Here is a 23,386-nt window from a genome sequence, read left to right as displayed (position 1 = left end):
GCTGAATACTGATAAGAAAGAACAATTGTGTGTTGAGCAGTGTTTTAGTTAGCTAAAGCTGCCAGAATGCAATATACCAGAAATGGAATGGCTTTTAAAAAGGGAATTTATTAAGTTGCAAGTTTACAGTTCTAAGGCTGTGAAAATATCCAAATTAAGAACCAACAAGAGGTTACCTTCACTCAAGGAAGGTGATGCTGTTCAGAACACTTCTTTCAGCTGGAAAGGCATGGCTGACCTCTGGTGGGGTCTTTGGCTTCTGGACACCTCTCTCATCTAGGAAGACATAGGGTGACGTCTGCTAGCTTTCTCTCCTCATTTTATAGGGCTTCCCCAGGGGCATTTTCATTCCGTATCTCCAAATGTGTCTGGCTATGTGGGCTCTGTCAGCACTGAAGCTTTTTCCAAAATGGTTCCCTCTTAAAGAGCTCCAGTAAGCAACCCCATCGTGAATGAGTTGAGACACATCCCCATGGAAACCACCTAATCAAAAAGTCCCACCTACAGTTGGGTGGGTCACATCTCCATGGAAACAATAAAAAAAGATCCCACCCAGCAGATTAAAATGGCTTTTGGGGGGTATACAAGAGTTTCAAACCAGCATAAGCAAATACTGTATGCCTGGCCCTGGTCTAAGCACTGAACATTCATTAGGCATCTTGCATGCATCCCAAAGGACCCAAGGTGGTAGGCCTTATCGTTACCTGACCTTAAAATGAGGAATCTGGGGCTTAGAGAAGTTCCCTTTCATCTGGTAACCCAAGTCCTCTGTTTGCTGTCGAAATCCCTTTTGTTATACAGCCCTGCCAATGATAATAATGGCAGTAATAAAAAACGATAATAATAGTTAACATTTCTGAAAGTTATGGTGTTCCAGGCACTGTGATAACCACTTTTGATGGATTGTCTCCTGTGATCTTTATGATGGCACTATGAGATAGGTACTGTCTTGATCTTCATTTTGTAGATATACAAATGGTTGCTTAGAGTGTGTCTTGGCAAAAGTCCCTACGTTATTATGGGATACAGCCAAGATTTGAACCCTGGCAGTCTGACTCCAGAGTTGATGTTCTTAATAATTTTACACATAATTTTTCCCACAGTGCACAGAGTCCTTAATAATGTTTTTGATATTTCATATATTCAAAGATTAATTAAAAATTGAGGTCATTTTATATCCAACTTTGCAAATTGTGTTGATTTTTTAATTTGAACTAGAGCATAAAAACCTTGCTTACCATGCATCTTAGACTTCCTCTCCAAATATCATTCTGCTGTCCTTTGGTAGGGGTTAAAGCATGTTCACTTCAAGAATCAGCTCTCAAATGACCAACCATGGAGAGCAGAGGTAGTTCATGGCAGTGAGTGGAACCAGGACCACATTTTTCTACACGCTTGTGTGTAACGTTTGTGTAAAACTCCCCACAGGATTTTGCTTATTAGAGGGAGGAACTTTATCTTCTGATTGTTTATATTTGTATTCCTTATAGTACTGTCTTTTCCACAGCAGGTGTTTATAACTATTTGCTAATTGTTTGAAGATTCCAAGTTCAATGCAAACCTTTATAACTGTTTATACGTACTGCTTTATTGAGACTTAGTTTCTTTAAGAAGTAAGTCACAGCTGTAAAAATGTTTTCCCTTTTTAACCATCTAGATTTTTACTTACTGAACTTTAGGTAAAAGTAAACAAGCCATAAAAAGATATAATAAAGTTTCCTGTAAGAGTGTCAGATTTTTTCCTCTTATTTTAACATTCAGCATCAGTTTGTGGTGCATTATAGAGAATTGGTAAGAATACTCTCAAGGTCCAAATAGTTTTTGCTTCTTGTCACAAAATATTGCCAAGTTACAAAGCAGTTATCAGAAGAAATGCAAGTTTCAGCTCAGATGCAGCAAGTGAAGCAGAACAAAAATAAAATCAGTTTGGTTATGTAAGAGTATGACATTATGCTAATGATTTTATAAGATGAAATCATAGCATTGTAATAGAAATCAGGTGCTATTGGATTGTCATTTCAATTATATTACAGAGTATAAAATAATCACTTAGATTTTCATTTGTATATATTATTTTTATTTTTTTAACTTTTTTTATCGTATAGTATAATATATATAAGAATTAAAAACGCAATATTTTTCAAAGCACTCTTCAAAAAGTGGTTATAGGATAGATCCCAGAGTTTTTCATGGGCATACAATCCTGTCATTTTTTTTTCCTTCTGGCTGCTCCAGAATATAGGAGGCTAGAGAGCTTAAATACTTTTTTATCATTACAGTCAACTTTTTTCTTTATTTTTGTGAACAATAACATATATACAAAAAAAAAAGCTATAAATTTCCAAGCACAGCCCCACAATTAGTTGTAGACCATGTTTCAGACTTTGACATGGGTTACAGTGTCACAGTTTTTGTTTTTTACTTCTAGCTGCTCTAAAAATACTGGAGTCTAAAAGAGATATCAATTTAATGATTCAGCATTCATATTCATTTAAGTCCTATCTGTGTATAATTTCACTATCATCTTTGATCTTTCCATACCTCTCTTTGGGGGATGCTTGGGCTATGGCAATTCTAAATTTTTGATATTAGAAGGGTCTGTCAGTAATATGAGGTAGGGAGATGGAACTGTCTGATGTTCTGAACAGGCTGGGCTAGGTTTCAGGACTTACCTGGACCTGGGACCCATCTGGAGGTTGTAGGTTTCTGGCAAATTACTCTACTGCCTGGAACACTTGTGGAATCTTATATATTGCCCTAGGCGTTCTTTAGGATTGGTTGGAATGGTCCTGCTTGGGGGTTGGCAGGTTATGACAGGTAGCAAGGTCTACCTGAAGCTTGCATAAAAGCTACCTGCAGAGTAGCCTCTCTACTCTATTTGAAGTCTCTCTGCCACTGATAATTAATTGCACTTCTTTTCCCCCTTTTGGTCAAGATGTAATTGTTGATCCCATGGTGCCAGGATTCGTTCCTGGGAGTCCTTCCACCTTTCCAGAAAGACTTTCATCCCTGGATGTCATGTCCCACATAGTGGGGAGGGCAATGATTTCACTTGCAGAGTTGGGCTTAGAGAGATCGAGGCCACACCTGAATAACAACAGAGGACCTCCAGATGTAACTCTTAAGCATGCCTATAGGTAGTCTAAGCTGCTCTGCTATATACATAAGCTTCACCAAAGTAAGCCTCGTGATCGAGGGCATGTCCTGTTGATTTGGGTATCACTAAGGTTTGACACAGTATCAGGGGATTCCCTGATGGTATGGTTTAATAGTTTCATAGTCTTTGTCTCCTCCCTCAGGGGACTTTACCAATACTTTATTTTATATTATTTTGTTAAATACCGAAAACCACCAAGCAAATGCAAACATTCCTATTTTGATCATTCCGTTCTACGTATATAATCAGTAATTCACAATATCATCACATAGTTGCATATTCATCATCATGATCATTTCTTAGAACATTTGCCTCTATTCAGAAAAGGAAATAAGATGAAAACAGAGAAATAATTTATACATACCATACCCCTTACTGCTCCCTTTCACTTATCACTAGTATTTCAAGCTAAATTTATTTTAACATTTGTTCTATTATTTATTTTTATTCCATATGTTCTACACATCCATTGACAAGGTAGATAAAAGGAGCATCAGGCACAAGTTTTCACGCTCACACAGTCACATTGTGAAAGCTATATCATTATGCAGTCATCTTCAAGAAACATGGTTACTGGCACACAGCTCTACATTTTCAGGCAGTTCCCTCCAGCCTCTCCATTACATCTTTTTTTTTTTTTTTTTTTAAACATGAACAGGCACCGGGAATCGAACCTGGGTCCTCTGGCATCGCAGGCAAACATTCCTGCCTGCTGAGCCACTGTGGCCCTCTGCATTACATCTTGAATAACAAGGTGATATCTACTTAATGCGTAAGAATAACCTACAGGATAACCTCTCGACTCCATTTGGAATCTCTTAGTCATTGATACTTTGTCTCATTTCACTCTTCCCCCTTTTGGTCAAGAAGGTTTACTGAATCTCTTGATGCTAAGGCTCAGCTCATTCTAGGGTTTTTCTCAGTCCCTTGATGCTGAGTCTCAGCTCATTCCAAGATTTCTGTCCCACGTTGCCAGGAAGGTCCACACCCCTGGGAGTCATGTCCCATGTGGACAGGGGGAGGGTGGTGAGTTTGCTTATGTGTTGGCTTTTGCCAATACTTTTTGATTATCTGCTTAATATACTCTAGGATCTTTCCAGGCATTACAATAATCTATATAGGATTAAAGGACCTCTTTCTTATTCTGGGCTTCCTGTGTTTTAGTTGTTCAAGTGAGCTATACAGATAGGTTGAATTAGATTATACACTTCAGAAAATTTCAGTCCCAGATCAAATAAACCTTTATTTCATTGGCCTCAAAGAGTATGTGTGGTTCTAAAATATAGACACTGTCTTCCTTACCCCTATGTTCTGAATTACTTTAACCCCAACCTGTTCAGCTTCGTTCTTATCTCTAAATATCAGGTTATATATATAAAACAGCCTCTCAAAATCCAGAAATAATAATCACCACTCCAGACTTAAATGTGTTTGCTCTAAAAGCTTACAATCTAGGCCCCTGTTTCTTATAAGCATTTTCTAAAGGTGACCATACCATTGTTGTTTTTTTGTTCCTGGCTTATTTTGTCTCACCAAATGTTCCACATGTTCATTCACATTGTTGCATGCCTCACGACATTGCCTCACGACATTGTTCCTTTTTTTGTCGCAGTGCAACCTTTGTTCAGAATGATACACTGTCGTTCACCAATCTGCTTCTCCGTCAGTGCATCCTTCAGCCACCTGCATTCATCAGGCATCATGTAGGGGGCCCAAAGTCCACAGAACATCAACATTCTCAATTTTAGATAATTTCATTGCTCCCAAGAGACAGAAAACCAAAAACACACCCTCACCACATAGGAAATCTAAACCTCCTCTTAACTCTTGTTCATTTATATATTTTTTTAAACTTTTTTTATTAATTAAAAAAATTAACAAACAAAACATTAAGATATTCCATTCTACACATACAATCAGTAATTCTTAATATCATCACATAGTTGCATATTCATCATTTCTTAGAACATTTGCATCGATTCAGAAAAAGAAAGAAAAAGATAACAGAAAAAGAAATAAAATGATAACAGAGAAAAAAAGATTATACATACCATACCCCTTACCCCTCGCTTTCATTTACCGCTAGCATTTCAAACTAAATTTATTTTAACATTTGTTCCCCCTATTATTTATTTTTATTCCATATGTTCTACTCTTCTGTTGATATAGTAGCTAAAAGGAGCATCAGACACAAGGTTTTCACATTCACAGAGTCTCATTGTGAAAGCTATATCATTGTTCAATCATCATCAAGAAACATGGCTACTAAACACAGCTCTACATTTTCAGGCAGTTCCCTCCAGCCTCTCCACTACATCTTGAACAACAAGGTGATATCTACTTAATGCATAAGAACAATCTCCAGGATACTCTCTCGACTCTGTTTGGAATCTCTCAGCCATTGACACTTTGTCTCATTTCACTCTTCCCCCTTTGGTCGAGAAGGTTCTCTCAATCCCTTGATGTTAATTCTCAGCTCATTCTAGGGTTTTTCTCAGTCCCTGGATGCTGAGTCTCAGCTCATTCCAGGATCTCTGTCCCACGTTGCCAGAAAGGTCCACACCCCTGGGAGTCATATCCCACGCAGAGAGGGGGAGGGTGGTGAGACTGCTCGTCGTGTTGGCTGGAGAGAAAGGCCACATCTGAGCAACAAAAGAGGCTCTCTTGGGGGTGACTCTTAGGCCTAAATTTTAAGTAGACTTGACCTATCCTTCCTGGGGTTAAGTTTCATATGAACAAACCCCAAGACTGGGGGCTCAGCCTATAGCTTTGGTTGTCCATACTGCTTGTGAGAATATCAAGAATTCAACTTGGGGAAGTTGAATTTCTCCCCACTCTCACCATTCCCTGAAGGGGGCCTGCAAATACTTTTCCAGTCACTGATCAAATCACTCTGGGATTCATCAGGGCATCACTCTGGACAAACCAACAAAATCTCATGTCCTACCTGAGATTCCAAGTACTTATGACATTCAATCAAACTATCTACATGAGTTATATTAGGAAATGCTCTAGTCAAAATATAAATTTTGTAACATATAGACATTTTTTGCTTTAGTCTCACACATAAGGTGACATTTTAAAGTATTAATTATCATCTGTTTTCAGCACCCTGCAATAATGACATTCCTTTGTTCTTCCTCATGCAAAAACATTTTTAAAATTTGTACATTGTACATTTCACTATTGTTCATTTATATTTTATAAGTATTTTAAACAGCTAGTTCTTATAAAAGCTGTTTTTATTCAAGTTGAAGAGTAAATATCTTGCTTGTTGTTGATTCTTATTTTAATAATAGTTCAATATTACTCCACCCACAACTAACTTTTCCCATACTTTAACTTTTTTTATTAATTAAAAAAAATTAACAAACAAAACATTTAGATATCATTCCATTCTACATATACAATCAGTAATTCTTAGTATCATCACATACTTGCATATTCATCATTTCTTAGTACATTTGCATTGATTTAGAAAAAGAAATAAAAAGACAACAGAAAAATAAATAAAATGATAATAGAGGAAAAAAAGACTATACATACCATACCCCTTATCCCTTGCTTTCATTTACCACTATTTCAAACTGAATTTATTTGAACATTTATTCCCCCATTATTTATTTTTATTCCATATGTTCTACTCTTCTGTTGATATAGTAGCTAAAGGGAGCATCAGACATAAGGTTTTCACATTCACAGAGTCTCATTGTGAAAGCTATATCATTGTTCAATCATCACCAAGAAACATGGCTACTGGAACACAGCTCTACATTTTCAGGCAGTTCCCTCCAGCCTACATCTTGAACAACAAGGTGATATCTGCTTAATGCGTAAGAATAACCTCCAGGATAACCTCTCGACTCTGTTTGGAATCTCTCAGCCGTTGACACTTTGTCTCATTTTACTCTTCCCCCTTTTGGTCGAGAAGGTTCTCTCAATCCCTTGATGTTAATTCTCAGCTCATTCTAGGGTTTTTCTCAGTCCCTTGATGCTGAGTCTCGGCTCATTCCAGGATCTCTGTCCCACGTTGCCAGGAAGGTCCACGCCCCTGGGAGTCATGTCCCACGCAGAGAGGGGGTCCCATACTTTTTATAATATAAACAAAATAATAGTAATTTAGAAGTTGCCCCCTGTGCACAGTCTCCACATAAACCATTTCATGAGACTTGGAGAATTTTGTTCTGCACTAGACATTTTTGATTAGAACACAGATTCCTATAAAGGCATAATGAAGAATGAGAAGGGACTAATAGCAGAGTAGAAATGTTGTGTGTGTGATTTTTACCAGTCTTGTACCCTAAATGAAATGTCAGTTTTGAAGAAAAACACCTGAAAATAAGAGCACGGTATTTATGATATTTTCAGATTACTAATCAGATCAGTCTAAGATGCTGATTAAGATCTTTGAAAGTCGTATTATAATGAAGCAGACATCTTATAATCACAAACTACAGGAACATTTGAATTCTTAATTTGCTTCCTTGAAACTATGGAACACTTTATGAAGAAAGAAAAGAAATTAGAATTTCACAGCCTCCTTAATTCAGTGTATAAAAGTAATGAAAGTAATGAGCAATGTTTTCTTGTTTTTAGGGCCCCTGATTGAGAAGGGGGAGAGAGAGAAGGAGATTCAAATAAGGAATCTGAGAATTAGAGAAATATGTAATTCCTCCTACTTCTAGATGAGATGCAATCAGTAACCAAAGTGTTTAGAAAATATTTGCACTTTATAATTGGGTCAATTAAAAGATAAACACAGGGTGGACCACTCTGGATGTCTCTCCTAGTTCCTCATTTAGGAGTTGTGTGCACACATCCTGCTGCAGTAACAGTTGTGGAGCCAAACTGATAACAAAACCTAGTATGTTCCTTTCAGGTTCCATTGCTTTAAACTGAAGGTGAAATTTAACCCTACTTTGTGAATCCTATAGCCTGGTAGTGAGTTAAGGTCCTTTGTCAAAAAACAATAAAAGAAACACCAGGATTCTTCATCTTCTTTCTTTTAGGACTTTCCAACTTATTTCTTTTCTACTTATTCAGGTTTGTGACAAAATGAGATAAATATGATCAGATAAAAGACTCCTATGATGAGTCATAACCTGTTCTGGATGGATACAATGGATCAGAAAAGAGGAGTATTTCCCGTATTTTAATCAGGGTATCAACCATAAATGTGTATTAAGAAGCACTTTTTAAAAATGCCTGTAATGATTTCTTTGGAATACTTCTTTGAGGTTATAAGACCCTGCCAGTAACTGATTTCAAAAGGCCCATCTGCATATTCACATGTAATCGCTTTCTTTTTTTTTTGCATGGACAGTTATGGGGGAATCGAACCTGGGTCTCGGGCATGGAAGGTGAGAATTGTGCCACTGAGCCACTGACGCACCACCCCACGGGTAATCTCTTTTAAAAGAGAGTGGGGAAGGAATGTGTTAGCCTTGTTTTTACTTGTTCTTAAGATTGCCTGCTGATTACCTATGAGCATTTTTGGTATTTGCCTAGTATGTTTGGTTTAAATATGTGATATGCACAGTTTATCTAGTTTTGCCCTGTCTTGGCAGACATCACCAGTCGATTATAGCCCTCCTTCCAACTGGAATCTTAATAAAACCTTGGAAATTATATTGACACAGGCCACCAGAAAGTCATGTCCAGTTAATTAAATGTTGATCCATGAGGTGAAACCTGTTTGCTGTTTTTCTGATTCATATGATTGATTCTCTACTGAGCTAGGAGTGAAAATTTGGGATCATAATGTTAGCCAGTTCATTTTGTCCCTGTACTTTGTGATCAAATACTACTTACATTGTAGATATTCGTTAACGTACCAGCTATTTGGCTGCCTCTTTGTCTAAGGAGTTGTGAAAGAACCTCTGGGTCTCCAGAGATGAAGGTAAAGAGTCCTTGTCCTATAGAATTGAAAGGTGAGATGAGAGGGTTTAAAAAGGTTAATGAAAGCAAGTGATCCCCCACCCACCCACTCCCTGTCTGTTGAGGAAAGAAGTTAGCCAACTTATCTTTTCCAGGTAAGTGGGGCTTGTCATTGTGCATGCCTCAACTATTATGTTTTAATTATTTTTGATATAAATGTTTTAAAAACATTGTTGTATACTTAAACATAACAAGCTAAGTATACTTTTGTAGACAAAAGTAATAAAAATGATTGCATCTTTCCTTTTTGACTCATAACATCATGAGTATAGTTACGAAAATTTACTGTAACTGTTATTCAGTGATCTGTTTGATTCGTGTTAATGTGAGTGCAACTCTTTGTCTCTACCCAAAATTAACACATCAAACCACAACTCCAGGAAACTCAGAGATACCCCAGTAAGACTAAATATCCCCTCCTGGCAAAACTTAGCAATACATATCCCAAAACACTACTAGGTAACTCGAAAACCTAAATATTACTAAGCTCACCCAACATCTGAGCTCATCTTTCTTTTGCTCAACAATAGTCAATAGACTGTCTTTCTCTATAATTACCAGCACTATCATTAGTAGACTTTTTTTTCCACAAAACTTTTTATTAAAATTAGTTTTTATATTGGATACAAGTTTACAGAGATTTTTAAAAGACAAAGCCTCAGGCACACAGATGTGGGCTCTGGTTCGCTCCTTTGAGCAAAGATACCAATTAAAGATATTTGTAATATCCAAATGTACTTGAGGGTAGTCACTTAAGACAGTAGCCAATGTATAGAATCTTCATACTTGTTCTTTCAAGGGAAATTTAAGTCTTGGTCTCTTAATCATTGTTCATTAACATACTCTTGTACTGTTGAAAACTGTTATCCTTTCATTTTAAAGCACATTTCTGCTTTAAAAAAGGGTTCCTGTGATAATGATTTAAATATTATTTCAAACTCATGGTAGTTCTTCCATTAGTAACTTTTGTATAAACTCTTAATACCTTCACAACCTTCCTTATGTAGAAGTCAAGTATCTAAATATCTTAATCAGTCAAAATATGTTGTTATGAAAAATGTTACAAATCAACCCACACAATTTGGTAGCACTTATAAATCCCCAAATTGATTTAAATACAACTGCAGTTATAACCAAGACCAGCCTGTGTAATTGAGCCCTAATTATCAGTTAGGTATATCCAATTTTAATTATGAAAACTGGTTCTGTAGAAGAAATCCATTTTAGCTTTTTTAACCACTTGATTATAATTCCAGAGCCATGCTATGATAGAAGTGGAAGCTTAATCATGGCTCCCAATTATATTTGATATTCTTTTCAGTTAAAAACTTTGCTTTGGAAATCTCTTTTTTTTTTTTTCAGACAAAGTAAATGGTTACATCATAGAGAGATGGTTTTCCTGATTGAATAATAAAATTACAGTCAACAGTTGCTGTAATTTTTTTTGAAATATATAGATACAGGCTAGACAACAGCTTGATCAATTACAATATTGAGAGTTTTGCATGAAATCAGTTATTTATGTCTTTAATGTGATAGACAATTCTGATGGTAACTGACAGCAATTAAACCTACACAGAATGATATCAAGATCAAATCTATATTTGGAAGAACTGAACATTAATTTTTCTGTTGACTTAAATAAAATATCATCTAATACTATTAATTTAGAATTGAATGAATGATTCTATATACATACTATCATTTTATCTAAAAAGCATGCAGTAAAATTTCATAATCTTGCAAGATTTAAAGCCACAACCTACTTTACAATAGGACAGCTGAAGAAACTCCAAATTGCGTAAGTTTCCATGCACTAGAGCCAAAACACTTATTTTCAGTTTGTTATTCATGAGACAGATTGAGAAGGGAGGCGTTTCTTTTGAAGTAAAAAATAAAACCTCTTCATTTTATGCTTTATTAGAAGAAGCCTGACCCAGGCTAGGACTTGTAGCCATTTTGTATTCTGGTGCCAGGTGTTTGCATTCTTTTTTGGGGGTGCATAGTCTGGGAATTGAACCCAGGTCTCCACATGAAAGGCGAGCATTCTACCACACCTGTGCACTCAGATGTTTGCTTTTTATCCTGTGAATACTGGTGCAAATAGGTATTACTGTGGAGGGAGAGGCGTCAACTTACTACTTCATACAGTGATCGATTAGTGAAAAATCACTTGGAAATTGGAACAATCTGTTTTTTGTTGATAGCACTAAGTGTTCAAAATTCACCATAATATCTTAAAGGGTAGTAGAAATATTCACTGAAGAAAATAGGCTGATGTTTTATAATTGCATACCTTTATAGTTATTATGGTGAAATTTGACTATGGCTAGTAGCTGGGGTTCTTTGTTTGTTTGCTTGTTTTGTTTTGATCAGCAGAAATAAATTTTATTAGATTTCACCAATAAAAAAACAATAAAAAATAATTAAAACTTACTCGGGGTTTTGATTGTTATGGCAAGTGTCATTTACCCTAATGCAAGCTTTTTGTTGTTGAATTTCTCCCTCACTTTTTTAATGTTTTGGAGATTGCCATTGTGAATTGTTTAAGAATTCATTGTGAACAGAGCATACATTCTTTCAGGTGCATTCTATGCCTTAGGTTAATTTAGACTTCATTTAAGAAACAAATTGAATGCATTGTTAGTGTTGAGTTCTCTTAAATCTAATATAGAACACAATGAACTATATATTGATCATAATTTGCATATGATGTTTTACATGATACAAAAGCATACCTATTTTGCTAGTAGAGATATGAAAACTTCTGCTATTAGTAATAACTTATCCTAAGAAGAAAAATGAATACGGATCTGCCCTTAGCTTTTGTATGGAGAGCAGTGAAGAAGTGATTGATAGTAGGTTACTCATTTATGGGTAGCTCATCTGTGTTTTATTTTTATCTTGTTTGGGTTTTTTTTTTTTGGTGGGGTGGTCTTTATTTAATCAAGGTAACATAAAAGTTTGGAAGTAAATAGGGGAGTTGACATGATTTTAAAAAGAAAATTTTTTTAAAAATGAGGCATTGTGTAAAACAATAAAGGAAGAAAAGATGGTTAACATACATATCAAAAAGTATATTGGTTTGATAAGACATAGAATGTTTGTCATCTAGGAAGATTACTAAGATGGTTTAAAACCTTTTATAGCTTCTCACTAAGAGCAAACAAAAAATCCAAGAAAACATTGTCATTTTAACAGAGTGAAAACCAAGCTCTTATTTTACAAAAAGATACATCTGATAAGAAAACTATGAAAAATCTTATAAAACCATGAGATATTAGCCACCTTAAAGACCACAACTAATAAAATTCATTTCCAACAAGACTTCCACAAAATCTGTATCCATCCATTTTGTCCTACACATTCCTGTTTCTCATTCTGCAACAGTTATTTTTTAGGGGAAAAGTACTCTTTTTACTTAACAAAAGCACTTCCTGCATACTTTACATATTTAAATTACCAAAAAAGATCTTGAAATCAGTCTTCAAGCCAATATCTTGCAAAAGGCAATTCTTTTTTTGAGTTGTTTTTTTCTTTTTTGTGTAAAAATAACATTCAAAAAGCAATAAATTTCAAAGCACATCACAACAATTAGTCGTAGAACAAATTTCAGGATTTTGTATGGGTTACAATTCCACAATTTTAGGTTTTTACTTCTAGCTGCTCTAAGATACTGGAGATTAAAAGAAATGTCAATATAATGATTCAATACTCCTATTCGTTTGTTAAACCCTAACTTCTCTGGATAACTCCACCTTTGATCTTTCTCCCACTCTTTAGAGGGGTTTGGGCTATGCCCATTCTAACTTTTTCATGTTGGAAGTTAGTTATCAATGATATGGAATGGGGGATGGAAATAGTTGATGTTCTGGAAAGGCCAGCCCCTCTGCATTTCAGGACTTATCTGGTCCAGAGACCCCATCTGGGGGTTGTAGGTCTCTGGAAAGTTACCCTTGTGCATGGAACCTTTGTAGAATCTTGTATAATGCCCTAGGTATTCTTTAGGATTGACAGGAATGTTTTGGTTGGGGATTGGCAAGTTTTGGTAGGTAGCAGTGTTAAGCTGAAGCTTGCATAAAAGTGACTTCCAGAATAGCTTCTTGATTCTATTTGAATTCTCTCAACCACTGAAACCTTATTTGTTACACTTCTTTTCCCCCTTTTGGTCAGGATGGCATTGTTGATCCCATGGTGCCAGGGCCAGATTCATCTCACACCTCCTCCAGGGAGACTTTCATCCCTGAATGTCATGTCCCGCGTAGTGGGGGAGGGCAGTGATTTTACTTGCAGAGTTGGGCTTAGAAAGAGAAAGAGGCCACATCTGAGCAACAGAAGAGGTCCTCCCAAGGTGACTCTTCAGCATACCTATCTATAGGTAGGCTAAGCTTCTCCACTACATGCATGAGCTTCACAAGAAGTAGTTTGGTTATAGATAATATTGTACCAATTTTAATTCCTTGGTTTTGATTATTTTTATATATGGTGTTAACATTAGGGGAATCTGGGGAAAGGGAATATGGGAACCTTGTACTATTTGTACAGTTTTTCTTTAAGTCTAAAGTAATTTCATCATAATTATTTTTAAGTTATTAGAAATATTTCCCAATCAACCTGTGTTAAGGAAGCTTTATTTAAGAAACACTGCAGAAGTGAAATTAAAAATTTGTGAAATTGGCAGTCTTATTTAAGTTGAAATTTCTTATATAATACATACAAATGTCCATAGATTTATCTGAAAATTTCATTTTTATTTGAGGAGAAAAAGAAAACAAAATAGTGAATTAGTGTGAATAACCAAAGACCAGGGAAAGAATGGGCACCTGCATTTCTTATTCTTATTTTGAGATACAGTTTCCATCATATGAATTGAGATTTCAACACCTTGTCTCTTCACATTTGAGTGGCCCCTGTCTCCCACCTCTTGCCCCTCTAGTCATTTATCTGTCTTGACAGGAACAATCATGAGAGCTCTGTGGCAACTGGCGTACTTACTTAGTTTGAGAAATTATGTTTAAAAAAAAATTCCTGTGCAGACAGATCCTCCAAAACACCACCACCACCACCAAGTCTATTTCACACCCACTTTAACCGAATTTTGATATCAAGATATTTTCTTTAGTAACTTACACATTATAATGTAGCTCCACTAGAAATTGAGCCATGAATGGTAGTGAAGAATTTTATAATGTAATATAGTATTGTATTTGTCTACAAGACACATGGATTGGGGGTGTGGTGGACAACAGGGAACCAAACAAACCAGCTACAGCTTCCCCACTTATGCTCTGTGACTTCAGACAAGGTACTTAACCTTTGCAAGATACTTAACATTTTTTAGTGCCTGTCTCTCACCTATTTTTGTGAACAATAATAATATATATTTCTAAAATCAAGTAAGATAATACTTGCAGAATCTTTAGCATGGTGCCTGGAACATGGTAGGTGCTTAGTAAGTGGTGACTAATATTAACTGAGAGTAATTATTTATACTATTGCCTATACTATATTTTATTTTCTAGTCTAGACTTAAATTACTTTAATGTTTTAGACAATACTTTTTATACTTCCTGAGTAACCTTTCCTGTCTTTCCAGCCAGATTTTTTTATCATTATCTTCCAGTCCTTTCACATATATCAGCAGATACCTAACTTCAGATTACTTCCATAATTTCCATACTTTGTACCAGTCAGGTTCTGCTTTTGTTGTTTTTAAATGAATTTAAAGTTGCTCTCAGATGAATCACTTTTAAGTAACATGCTTCTTTTTAGATGGGTCTCATTTCTCAGAGTTTCTCTATACAGACAATTCTTCATTTAAAAAAATTATAAACTCATTATTTAAGCAAGTTGTACTAGATATTGATGTAATTTGTTCATCCATTTTGATATTTTCATATAAATTCAATAGAAATCATAAGTGATCTCTGTGTGGGATTAAAGGTCTTATAAATACTATTCTATTTTCTATTAAGATAGTTGTAACTTGTAGATTCAAATCCAAAGTTGAATTCAAACCCAATTGAAAAGGGTAAATGTAATAATTTTCTTTAAGTGCAGTGGGTTGACTTTGGAAACATTGTCTCATTCAAATCTCAGTTCTGCTACTAAGTGTCTGTTTGAACTTTGACAAGTAAATTAACATATTTAGACCTCAACTCACTTGTCTATAAAATGAGAATAAAAATAGCATATACTTCATAAGACTGTAGTGAGGATTGCTTGAGTATGTGAAGTGTTTGGTATAATGCCTGGAACATAGTTAAGTTCCAACTAAGTGTTGTGATTGCTGTTTATAAACATTATTTGTATCATCCTCTGTGTTTGCCCTTATTGTTTCTCACTTGACTTTAAACCTTTTGACTTTTCTAACGACTTTGTTTTAAGATCTTTATTAGTATCCATTTCAAATACAAAATGATTTCTTTATATGTATTTGGACTCTATTTCTGTGGTTAGGTGATAGTGGAAAGTTACATTGATCTTGGGAGATTCTATTTTTAAACTGTCTTCAGCCATCTGTGTCTCTGTGGTTTAAGTGGACTTTTTTTCCCCTGGCAACTGATGTTTTTTCTCCCTAGATTACAGTGGGCACCTCTGTGAAGCTTTCTCTGTCACCTCCCTTCTGTCTTTTATAACCTTCTTCTGTCCCACTTTATCTCCCTCAAAAATTAGACCTAGGATATTAAGGATGTTTGCGTTTCTTTCTTGTAGTTTTTTTTAATTAATAAAAAATTATTTTAAAAAAATTAGACCTAGGGACTTTCAGTCCCCTACCCTATACCCCATTCACTCTACAGTATCTGCCACTCAGTGTTTGTTGAATTTATGTATTAGATAACATCTTTGATTTCTTCCTCCTGTATGACATGTAATTCACACCCTGTTCATTCTTTATTATTGTTTATAAATGTGGCATCATTATTAGTAATATAAGTCTGTTTAGAGGAAACTTCTGCTCTTTAGGAACTTCGAAGCTACCGGTAGATAAGTAATGATAATCCTCAGTTATCAGAAAAAGTCTAGTTTATGTTCAGCATTCCTTTTCTAATAAGTCAGTGAAGTAAGCAGTAATGTTAAAACTGGCATTACTCTGATAGAATATACATTTTGTTACCTTAAAAATAAAAACACCTCTGGAATCTAGAAAGTAGGCTCACATGAAGCGCATTTGTTTATGAGTTGGTAAACTCAGGATTGTTAAAACTCCATTCTCGCTGAAATTATCTATAGATTCCAGACCAATAGCAATCAAAATCTCAGCTGACTATTTCACAAAAATTGATGAGCTGATTCTAAAATGGACATAGAAATGCAAAGAACCTAGAAGAGTCAAAACAACTTTGGAAAAAAACAAAGTTGGAGAACTAAAACTACCTAATTTTGAGATTTATAAACCCACAGTGTTAAATATGGAATTGGCATCAAGATACACCTATAGATCATTAGAACAGAATAGAAAGTCCAGAAATAGACCCACCCCTATTTTAACAACTGATTTTCAGTGATAGTGAAAAGGCAGTTCATTGGAGAAAAAGTATTTTCCAGTTGTTGGAAAAATTGAATATTCATAGGTTTAAAAAAAAAAACTTCAATCTTTACCTTACACCATATATTAAAATGGATGGTAGACCCATCTGTAAAACCTAAAACTATAAAATTTCTAGAAGAAAACATGGGAATAATCTTTCTGACCTTGGGTTAGGCAACGGGTTTCTTAGATTCAACCCCAAAAGCATAACTCACAGAAGGATAATTTGGACTTTATTAAAATTTAAAATTTCTCCTCTTTGAAAGACATTGGTAAGAAGAGGAAAAGGTAAATCAAAAATTTGGAGAGAATATTTGCAAATATCTTATATCCAGAATATTTAATGGACTCTAAAAAGTCGATAATGAAGAAAACAGACAACCCAATAAAAATGTGCAAAACATTTGAACAGACACTTCACCAAAGAAGATGTGTATGGCAGATAAGCTCATGAAAAGAAGCTCAACTTCATTAGGAAAATAGAACTTAAAGTCACAATGAATTACTACTGCACACTTTTCAGAATGGTTACAATTTTAAAATACTGACAAAACCAAGAGTTGGAAGAATGTGGAGAAATGTCTGCCTGGCATTTTTTTAAGAGGTTAAACATATTCTGCCATATGATCCATCCCTTCCCTCCTTAGTATTCCACCCAAGAGAAATGAAGGCACGTGTCCATTTAATGATTTGTGTCCATATAATGACTTGTATACAAATGTTTATTTGTAATAGCCAAAAACTGGAAACAACCCAACTGTCCAGTAACAGTGAATGGATAAGCTAACTGTGGTATATCCGTGCAATCGAATTTCACTCCCCAATAAAAAAGGAATGAATTAGATATCTGCAACAAATGCATGAATCATAAAATAGTTATGCTGAATTTTAAAACTCTAAATTTTAACAAGTAAGTACTGATTGAATCCATTTATATAAAAGTCCAGAAAATGCAAACTTACCTATAGTGACAGAGTAAAAACAGTGATGGCTTAGGGTTGGAGCCCAGGAAGGTGAGGAAGAGCAGGAAGGAAAGATTATTAAGGGATACAAGAAAACTTTTGGGAGTGATGGATATGTTCACTGTGTTAATTGTGGTGATGGTTTTATAGGTATGGGTGTATGATGGGTGTGTGTATGTGAAAACTTATCAAACTGCATACTTGAAATATGTCTAGTTTATTGGATGTCACTTATACTTCAGTAAATCTGTTATAAAAAAAAATGCAGGCCCTGCTGTTCAGAAAGCCTGTAGTAAAATGTAGATAACAACAGGACCCAACTCTAAGGGTTATTTTGAGGTCTCTGGGTTTGAATGTAAGTAAAAAGATTAGACGAGTGCCTAACTCATCACTATTCATCAATATTCACCATTTTTTGTGATTGTATCTTGTTTTCTACTAGATCATACCCCTGGTGGGCCAGGTGCCATCTCTCTGCTATCACATTGCCCTTTTTGACTCAGCGTGGGTGTTTGTATAGTCATGAGCCTATCACAAAAAGTTCTTGACAGATTTTTAAATTGATTCTTAAGTAACAGAATTCAAATATGTGGGAATTAAAAATTTGTTAAAGAAATAAGGAATTTTGCATACACTGTTCTGGACTAATTTGTAAATTACGGTATCTATTTTTAGAATTATCTGGGAAGTATTTAAAATGCTGCATTAAAAATATATATTATTTTTATCTGTATACAAATATACAGATGTGCGTATGTGTTTGTGTATCATGCATATTCCCTGAAAATTGTTTCCTTTGAGCTATTAACATAGCTATCACCCTCATTTCTTCACTTATTTTAGAATATGGTTAAATCCTTGGGAAAATCACTTATGTCATCGCTGAAGAATGCCACCAAAATAGCTTCTCACTTAAGTTCCCATCCCCGGAGCTAACCCACAGGAGGTTCCGATAAATTCAAATATTTAATAACTTGTATTTTTCTTTCTCTTTAAACACAGGCCCTCTGGTCGTGGAGGCAGGATCATGTGGTGGATTCTTGGCAGTCAGCAGTCTGTGGAGCTTTTGCAGGTGCAAAGGATTATATTATACTGGGAAAGACCAAAGAGGGGGAGAAAAATGTGAAAATATTAACTAGGCAAAAACAACATTCTTTAGAAATTCCAGATTGTTTCGATGAGGACAGTTCCACTAGTTGTTTGAGAAAGTGTCTTAGAAAATAACTGTTCAAAAGGTGTCTGCTTGAAAGACAACCAATTTGTTTTTGACAAATTTTTCATTTTCTTTTTATCTTTATTAAAGCCTTCACTCAGGCCCTTGGATTATCGTAAAGATGATTTATAAAATCCTCTGTGGGAAGAGACTTGCTGTGGGTGCAGGGCTAACTGTGCAGCTGTCTGCCTTGAGCAGTGCTTTGGGGGTTTAAGCGATTTCTGCAGAAGGCAGTGATTCACAGTTCATATGACATATTTGACAGTGCTGTAGATTAACTGGTGTCAGGAGAGCAGAGGATACTCTACAACTAACTGAAGGCTAAACTGCTCTGTGTAGAAAATATGGAAAACTAAACATCTGGGTATTTTCTGAACATTAAACCAAGAACAGAGTGACAATATGCAGTATTGTGTTATCCATCACTAAGTCAGTCATGAGTTTTCCAGTGAGGTTTTAATGAGAACCCAGATGCATATGCTTTGAATTTATTAAGTGATACGATTAACAGCCTAGGAGAAATACGTTTTGTTGTGGCAAATAAAGGTAAATTAGAAGTATAGTTGACATAAAACAATGGAAATTTGCAGGAAAATTACAAACAGCTAATTTAGATGTAAAGTCATTAAAATGACATGTCAGTTAAGAATGTCAGCTTTTTTTGAAAATAATTCTTTTGCAATTGTTTCATGGTGCTATATTGTTTTTTGTTGTACAGAAAACATACATTTTACAGGTCTCTTTATTAATAATTAACCGTTTGACTTGTAGAATTGATTATCAAAAACAAGAAGCCTGACTCTAGCCATGAAGCCAACCCTGATTGAATATGATGGGTAATTGCTTCCACATGGCACACAGTCATTAGCTGTATTAAATGAATAGGTGGTCTTGATTCATTTTCCCAAGGTCAGACGTCTTTATTCCCCAGTTCCTAAGAGAAATGTGCATTTGTTGACTGCCTCTTGGGCCCCGGGACAAAGTGAGCATTATGGAAATTTAGTCATCCTGGATAAAGATGACCACTTATTGAAGTTAACAATACCATAAAACTTCCACGTGTTGACATCAGAAATATATTTCTCTGGTCCCATTCCTTACGAAGCAAATTCAAAGATTTGCTTGTAATTACATTGTTATTATTAAGAAAATCTGCATTCATTATAATTCCTTCTTCTGAATTATGCTCTGTAATTGGCACTAAGCACTTCTGTTATTCAGAAGGGGGAAGTAATAAATCTTTTATCAGGCCTCTTTTGTATGCTGGGAAATACACCATTAGGCCCTTTCATCTGAGGTGGCTCAGCTGTTAGGTGCAGCACAGGCACTGGCCTCCAGAGAGCACTGAGGAGCCCTGCTGTGGGGAAGGGGGCTGATGTGTCCTAAGTCACTTCTCTAGCATAAGCTCAGCTATCTGACTTATGAAGTTGTCAAGACTGGGTCCTGTCCCCAAATAAGGAATAAGACATTGAGGCATTATGAGAACCAGTTTTCCTATCTGTAACAGAGAAATAACCCTTCTTGCCTTAAGGAATTACTTAGGGAGTAAATGAGATAATGTATATGTTAGCTCTTATCATTGTAAAATGTAAAGAATTAAATTTCATTTGTTTCAATAAAAACAAAAGCATCCAGAAAATAAAAATTTATTACCATCATAATAATTCATATTATCAGTTGCATTCAAAGAATATCATGGTCATAAATTGCTATACATAGTCATCTTCTCTCATAGTTTTTAGACTTCAAAATTCCTCCAGTACAGTCATCTTAGTTTTCTAGCTGAGGTCCTGATAAATGGAGGAGGCTGCCCGTGTTCTGCACAAAAATCCTGTAGTTTTCCATATATCCACATATATTTGGCAAAAGAAAATAAAACAAATGCGTTTCTTGTTTATATCCTTTTTTTTGTTTTGAAATTTTATTTGGAATGAGTGTTGATCCAGGGGAAGAAAGTTACTATTTTAAAACATTGACGAAGGATAAACATCATTTGAAAATATTCCAAATTATGGGGCAAAAAAATGCTATTCTGTAAGAGTTTGTTGCAACATTGTGCATTACATAGTATAGAGAAATGAATATTGATTTTCCATCTTGGGGAGCACTTTAGGACCTGATAAACTTACATTCTGCACTTCAGGTTCTTTACTCTTACACGGCATAAAGACAGCTATGAAACTTGCCCTTATGTCAGAAATCAGCATTGCCATCCATGTGTACTTTTCCAGATTTAAATTGGTTAAATCGTTGCAGATGAATCCTTTTCTGTACCATCCTTGGCTTCTTCCCTTGCCCAAGCTTGTTTTATAAACTACTTGGCACAGATATCTAAAACTGTCTCTTGAGATTGAAGGTGTATTTGTGTCTTGTCAGGCTGAGAAATTCTCTTGGCATCTGGTCAGGGGTTAAAGTAGGAGAAAAAAAGTTTTTTGCCAACTCTCTCACTTCAAATTTACTTCTAAACACAAAGCGGTAACACAGTATAAGTAATTATGATATTTGCTTCTCTAAGGTTTTTTAAAATCAATTTCCGATAATAAAAATCTACTTTACATTCTCTAAGAAAACAGGTGGGGAGAGAGACAGAGGTGAATTTCTCATTGGCTTCAAATTCTAGAATAGAGTGAAGGACTATTAAGGTAACAAATAAGAGTCCTGACACAGTCTTTCAAATACGAACAAAAACACTTGTTGTTTAAGTCTCCCACATCTGGGCATTGGTTTGGAATCTGCAGAAGAGGTGAATAAAGATGCCCTTGCTCCTCCTCATGGGATCTGAGGCTAGAAGTGAATGTCCTGGTGGTCCCCTGGGGCTGGCCTGAGGGGCTCCTTCACTGCTGTTCTCGCCACAAACCCAATTGCTGCTTTGAAGTGACAGCTCCACTTTATCTAGAGAGGGTGAAGAATCTGCATATGTTCCCCAAGAACAGGTGAGATGTAGTTTCCCTGTAAAAGTCTAGTTTCCCCTGAATCTGGTCCTTGAAAGCAGTTGGCCTAACTTTCAATAAAAACATAACTCTTGTGGAAACCAGAGAAAATTGCTTGGCATGTGATTTGAACAGTAAAGCAGCCTATAGTTGCTTTTTCAAGTAATTATTTCCTCTCTAATATGTTAGCATATTCCTTGTTTTTATTACCAGTAGTTTATAGTTCCCTTAAGGAAAATGTGGAAAATCACTGCATTTTAACTGAAAGTACAGGTCCTTCCTCCCTGCACATTATGATTATTCTATTACATTATCTCACAAGACCTCCTTGCAACCTCATAAAAAACATTATGAGGTCTGTGAATTAAAGAAATCTTTGCTATTTAAAGATATTCAAGTTGATTTATTAATAACTTTGCATAATATAGTTTCCATGATGGTGATAAAATAAGGAGCTATTTAAGTATATATATTTTTCTCTTTAACTTTTCTTTATATTATTTTCATGGAACAGATTCATGATACTCTTAAATCTCTTAAGAGAATATTGGCAGGCATCCACAGCAAAGGAAAGGTAAATCTTTGTTGTGGCCCAAATAAGTTTGATTTGCAGTGTCCAGATTTATTAGAAGACAAATACTTTTATATGTAGATTACTCAAAAGATTTGAGTGATCAGACAGGGAACAAATGATCTTGTTAACTTTTATGACTTTTTTAGTTGGTTCAGGACAGTTTGTGAACATTTTCAAATAGGAAAGTTGTATGTGGGTTTTGACCATTGGACACATTTTAATTTGTCTTATATATTAGTGTCATTATGTAGTAGAAAAAGCACTACTTTGGAGTCATGATAGATTTGACTTTGTTTTTCAGATCTGTACTAGCTGAGTGGCACTGGGCAAGTTGTCTGTCAAATAGGAATAGCAGTACCTATGCAAATGAGATAGAATAATTAGTGAAAGTCCCTAGTACATTGCTGGTGTGCAAGATACCAAGTAAGCATGTTACCAGACAAAGGCCGTGGATTCTTTTGCTGGATGCCATCAATAACCAATTCCTGAGACACCAGGGTTTCAGAGAGAAAGAGTTTCTTACTAGATGCTTAGTAGGAAGCAGATGGCCTCTCGGCCCAAAATCTATCTCCCTAAACTGCAGTAATTCTGATTGTTTTATTAGAGAAAAGATGGGCAGAGTTTAGGATAATGAGACAGTGGCCTCAGATGATGTAATTAGAGTTGATCTAATTATTGAGCATGCACAGATTGATTACATGCTTAGTCACAGAACATATATTGATTATCAAGATAACTCGATTATCAAGATAACTTGGACTTGGGGTGGGTTAGTTCTGGGCTGATCTAGGACCGTTCATTAATAAGCGTTAGGGGCTGTCTTTAGTGGTTACAAGACTCTAAAGTTGAAAAACTGGATAACTAGGTACAAATGAAGGTTAGTCACAAGGTTTTTACAATCACTTGCAGAAGATAAGGGCTATACAATCATCATCAGAGATCTAGGCAGCTGGATTACATTTAGAGATTTCAGGTATTTCCCACTGTCTACTCCAGCATACCAAAGGAATATCTGTATAAGTGATTCAGCAATCAGAATCATCCATAAATACTGTTTTTTTTATTACAAGCACATCCCAAAT

General features: G+C 35.4%; 1 protein-coding gene across 5 annotated transcripts in view; it reads left to right on the top strand.

Annotated features, from left to right (window-relative positions):
* The window catches only part of SLC25A26 (solute carrier family 25 member 26), a 244,220-nt gene that overhangs the window by 195,000 nt on the left and 25,834 nt on the right, over positions 1-23,386 (top strand). For all 5 annotated transcript variants that reach the window (XR_013162646.1, XR_013162647.1, XM_077128765.1 and 2 more), the window contains one exon: positions 18,590-18,659. Coding sequence is in view for 3 of the 5 variants with exons in the window: in XM_077128765.1 (XP_076984880.1) it covers positions 18,590-18,659 (70 nt within the window). In the remaining 2 variants the exon portion in view is untranslated. The remainder of the gene's footprint in view (positions 1-18,589; positions 18,660-23,386) is intronic.

The sequence above is a fragment of the Tamandua tetradactyla genome, chromosome 15 (assembly GCF_023851605.1).
Source record: "Tamandua tetradactyla isolate mTamTet1 chromosome 15, mTamTet1.pri, whole genome shotgun sequence".
Lineage (NCBI taxonomy): Eukaryota > Metazoa > Chordata > Mammalia > Pilosa > Myrmecophagidae > Tamandua > Tamandua tetradactyla.
The sequence above is the reverse complement of the archived record's forward strand: the minus strand, read 5'-3'. Positions and strand labels throughout refer to the sequence as shown.